Source organism: Coffea arabica, chromosome 6e, assembly GCF_036785885.1.
Source record: "Coffea arabica cultivar ET-39 chromosome 6e, Coffea Arabica ET-39 HiFi, whole genome shotgun sequence".
Classification (NCBI taxonomy): domain Eukaryota; kingdom Viridiplantae; phylum Streptophyta; class Magnoliopsida; order Gentianales; family Rubiaceae; genus Coffea; species Coffea arabica.
The window spans coordinates 58,138,481-58,142,082 of NC_092321.1; the positions used below are offsets into that span (position 1 = coordinate 58,138,481).

Genomic DNA, 3,602 nt, shown 5'->3' on the forward strand with positions numbered 1-3,602 from the left:
CTCTAGAAAAATCAGGCTGATCCGTTTTTATTCAATGATGACTTTGAGATATAGTCCTACAAACATCGAGGGATGGAACACAAACCAGTTAACCACCCATAAACGGGAGTTGAATATGGTGTCAAGTAATTTTTTGATAAGTTTAAAGACTTGATTCACTGGGTTGCGAGTGATGGGGTTAGCCGTTACATTTCCAACAGTGATAGTCTCATTTAGAATCCTATTGCATCAGGTGCGTGCTCGTTCTTCTAGAACCAAATCACTTTCAAGTCCCACGATTCATGCCAAGTCTTCTTCCTTAGTTTGATTCCTTGCTAATTTGACCTGAATGCTTTAGTGACCAGGAATTCCATTTACATTTTATAATGTAGTCCTACCAAAATGTATTGCATATTAGACTAAAACTATAAACTTTTGTTTCCTAAATGGACTTGGTATGAATCAGTATTTCTCTAACGTGATTCATAACTATAAATTTGCAATTTTGTGACAAGTGGTTAAAAATATGAAAAATGATAGTATTCAAGGCTATGTAAATCTGATCTTAAACCTACATGTTTCCAAGCTAATAGAGACATTAGTCAAGTAACGTGAGATTCCTGATTCAACTTGTAAATTCTCCTTAATTTCAAGGTTTAGAATCTCCATTTAAACCAATGTATTATATATTTTACATACATATGTATGTATGGGTCTAGGGTGGAAATGGGGCTTTTCATATATTTTACATATATAATTTCAAGGTTTAGAATCTCCATAAATTTTACTATAGATATATGTATATATGTATATGTATATATAAGTATATGTACGTATAAAGTTATGATAGGTTTAGGTTGGTTGGAAATGGGGCTCTACAATTGACTTCTACTCCATTTCAATCTAATTAATATATGATACAAACTCCTACAATTTTGGGTACGAGTTGATGAATTTCATGATTACACTAAAATTATATAAGTTTCCACCAAATGTGGTAATAATTATATCAACTGGACAGAATTGGGTAGAATTGAATTGGAGAAACACGAATCAAGGTTGGTTTCCACAAACAGGCACCTAGTGATATTCTAATTACCTTTCAGCGCCTTTAAATACTGAGCCCTTGAGCCTATCTCACTTCACCGCTATCCTTCAATTAAAGATGACAATGCTTTTTCTCTTATTGCTCCTTTTTTCAATCCTTATATCCATAGGTAAAAAGCACAAGAAACTCAGAAATATCCGTCAACCACCAGGTCCTCCAGGGCTCCCATTCATTGGGAACTTGCACCAATTCGACAGTGAAAAGGCTCATGAATTCCTAAGCCAACTCTCCAAGAAATATGGCCCCCTCATGTCATTACAGCTTGGTTCAGTTCCAGTACTAGTAATTTCTTCAGCAAGAATGGCAAAACAGGCCCTGACAACCCATGATCTTGTGTTCTCCGGCCGGCCAGCTTCTGTTGGGCGGCAAAAGCTGTCATACAATCGAAGGGATATTGCATTCTCACCTTACAGTGACTACTGGAGGGAAATGAGGAAGATTTGTGTCCTCCAACTCTTTAGCCTTAAAAGAGTACAATCTTTTCGTCCCATTCGTGAAGATGAAATTTCGAGCATGATTCAAAAGATCGTAAATCTCTCATCTTCATCACAACTAGTTGATTTAAGGACCATAATAATGTCCTTGACGAGCACTATAATATGTAGAGTTGCCTTTGGAAAGAGGTACGATGAGGAAGGGCACCAGAGAAAGCGATTCGATAAACTTTTACAAGAATCCCAGGCCATGATTGGGGGTTTCTTCATCTCAGATTATTTTCCTTCATTCAGTTGGGTAGATAAATTTTCTGGGATTATTGAACGTCTTGAGAAGAATTTCAATGAGCTGGATTTATTCTACCAAGAGTTGATACAGGAGCATCTCAATCCAAACAGACCACAAAGCATGAAGGATGATTTGCTCGATCTCTTAATTCAGCTAAAAGAAGAACAATCATCAATTATAGGCCTATCTTGGGATCACATAAAGGCAATTCTCATGGTAGTATATCCCTATTTTCAAGATAATCAATTGTTGAATTTCCTCTTCTTTCTTTCTTTTTTCATCTTCTTTAACAAGCATATTGGTACATGGTTTTCTCAACATAAATCAAGTAAACTGAAAGTTTTTTTTTTTTTTTGCGTTAAAATAGTTGATATGGTCCTTAATAATAATCGTTTACCCTTTTATCACAGGATATATTTATTGCTGGGACGGATACAGCTGCAGCAACAATTATTTGGGCAATGACAGCCCTGATGAAGAGCCCTTCTGCACTAAAGAAAATACAAGCAGAAGTGAGAAAATTGGTCAGAGAAAAAGGAAGAGTAGATGAAGAAGATATTCAGGAGCTTCCTTATCTAAAAGCAGTGATAAAAGAAACTCTAAGATTATACCCTCCAGCTCCACTTCTAGGGCCAAGAGAAACTACACAAGAATGCACAATCGAAGGCTATGAAATTAAGTACAAAACATTAGTTTTCATTAATGCATGGACTATTGGAAGAGATCCTGAATGTTGGAAAAGTCCAGATGATTTTATGCCAGAAAGATTTTTGAATAGTATTGTACGCGATAAAATTTCAAGTCTGCAAAACGACACGAAAATACATGACAAATGTATGATATATAAATTTAGAAAAATATGTAGGTACAATCTCTGGGGTTTTCTCGAACTTGTGGAGAGTTTCCCTCGATTCTTCTCCTCGAACACCAATCCAAGGGCTTCGCAGCTTGTTCTTGGATCCACCACCGATTCTTTCAAATCTTGATATGGAAGATTTGAAGAACTGGAAAATATTTGAAAGCTCAAGCCTTGATATGCGGAAGACTTGAGGAGCTTAGAGACCCAGACCTTAGTAGTTTGGAACTTCACCACTTGAGTGTATGAGATGCCTCCTGGTGTGTGCCTCTGTATCTGTGTCCTTGATTTGGTTGAGAGGCCCCTATTTATAGCTGTAGCAAGAAGTAGAGGTTGAGAACCTGTGTACCACTTTACTTGTCTTGCAAGACGTGCAGTCATATTAGGACTGTACCAGTCAAATATTATCTCTTCATTTTATATTTATTGATAAAGAGATAAGAAATTTATCGATTGGCCAAACTCGTGGGGACACGTGACATGGCGCCGTTTGACCGGCCAAGCTATTGCAGTATATAAGAGATATACTTGGATTAAATAACTCTAAATATTATCCCTTTAATACGAAATAAATATTTAGATATTTATCCAATGGACATGTGACATGATATGATCTGGTTGGTGGAGATATCCCTGCAATTTGAATTGATGTGGAACACCTCGCCTTGACACGTGGCAAAATATAATTGGTCATTTAATAACCAATTTTTCCAAGTGTACGTGCCATATGGCAATATCCGATTGGACAAAAATATTTAATAGACCAATGGTAATTTTTAGAATTTAATTAAAATTCCATTATCTACAAATGCCCCCTCGAAACTTGTTTGCGAAGAGTAAAACTTGAATGGACAAGTTTCGACATTCTTCATTTTTTTTTTTTCATTTTGATTTGAATACCGCAAGGCTGAAATTTAAGTGTCAAAATAGCCACGG

General features: G+C 36.2%; 1 protein-coding gene across 1 annotated transcript; it reads left to right on the forward strand.

Moving 5' to 3' along the window:
* The first annotated feature begins 1,113 nt into the window (after window positions 1-1,113).
* On the forward strand, window positions 1,114-3,207 carry LOC140009679 (6,7,8-trihydroxycoumarin synthase-like). The gene is made up of 2 exons (XM_072055874.1): window positions 1,114-2,026; window positions 2,221-3,207. The coding sequence occupies exons 1-2, from the start codon at window positions 1,145-1,147 to the stop codon at window positions 2,794-2,796; spliced, it is 1,458 nt and encodes a 485-aa protein (XP_071911975.1). The 5' UTR covers window positions 1,114-1,144; the 3' UTR covers window positions 2,797-3,207.
* Window positions 3,208-3,602: the final 395 nt, after the last annotated feature.

What these genes read in the sequence shown, in the direction of transcription:
- LOC140009679 (XM_072055874.1), top strand. Translation starts at nt 1,145, where the DNA reads ATGACAATGCTTTTTCTCTTATTGCTCCTTTTTTCAATCCTTATATCC. An exon ending in ACATAAAGGCAATTCTCATG is followed by an intron (nt 2,027 to 2,220) that starts GTAGTATATCCC and finishes CTTTTATCACAG; the next exon opens with GATATATTTATTGCTGGGAC.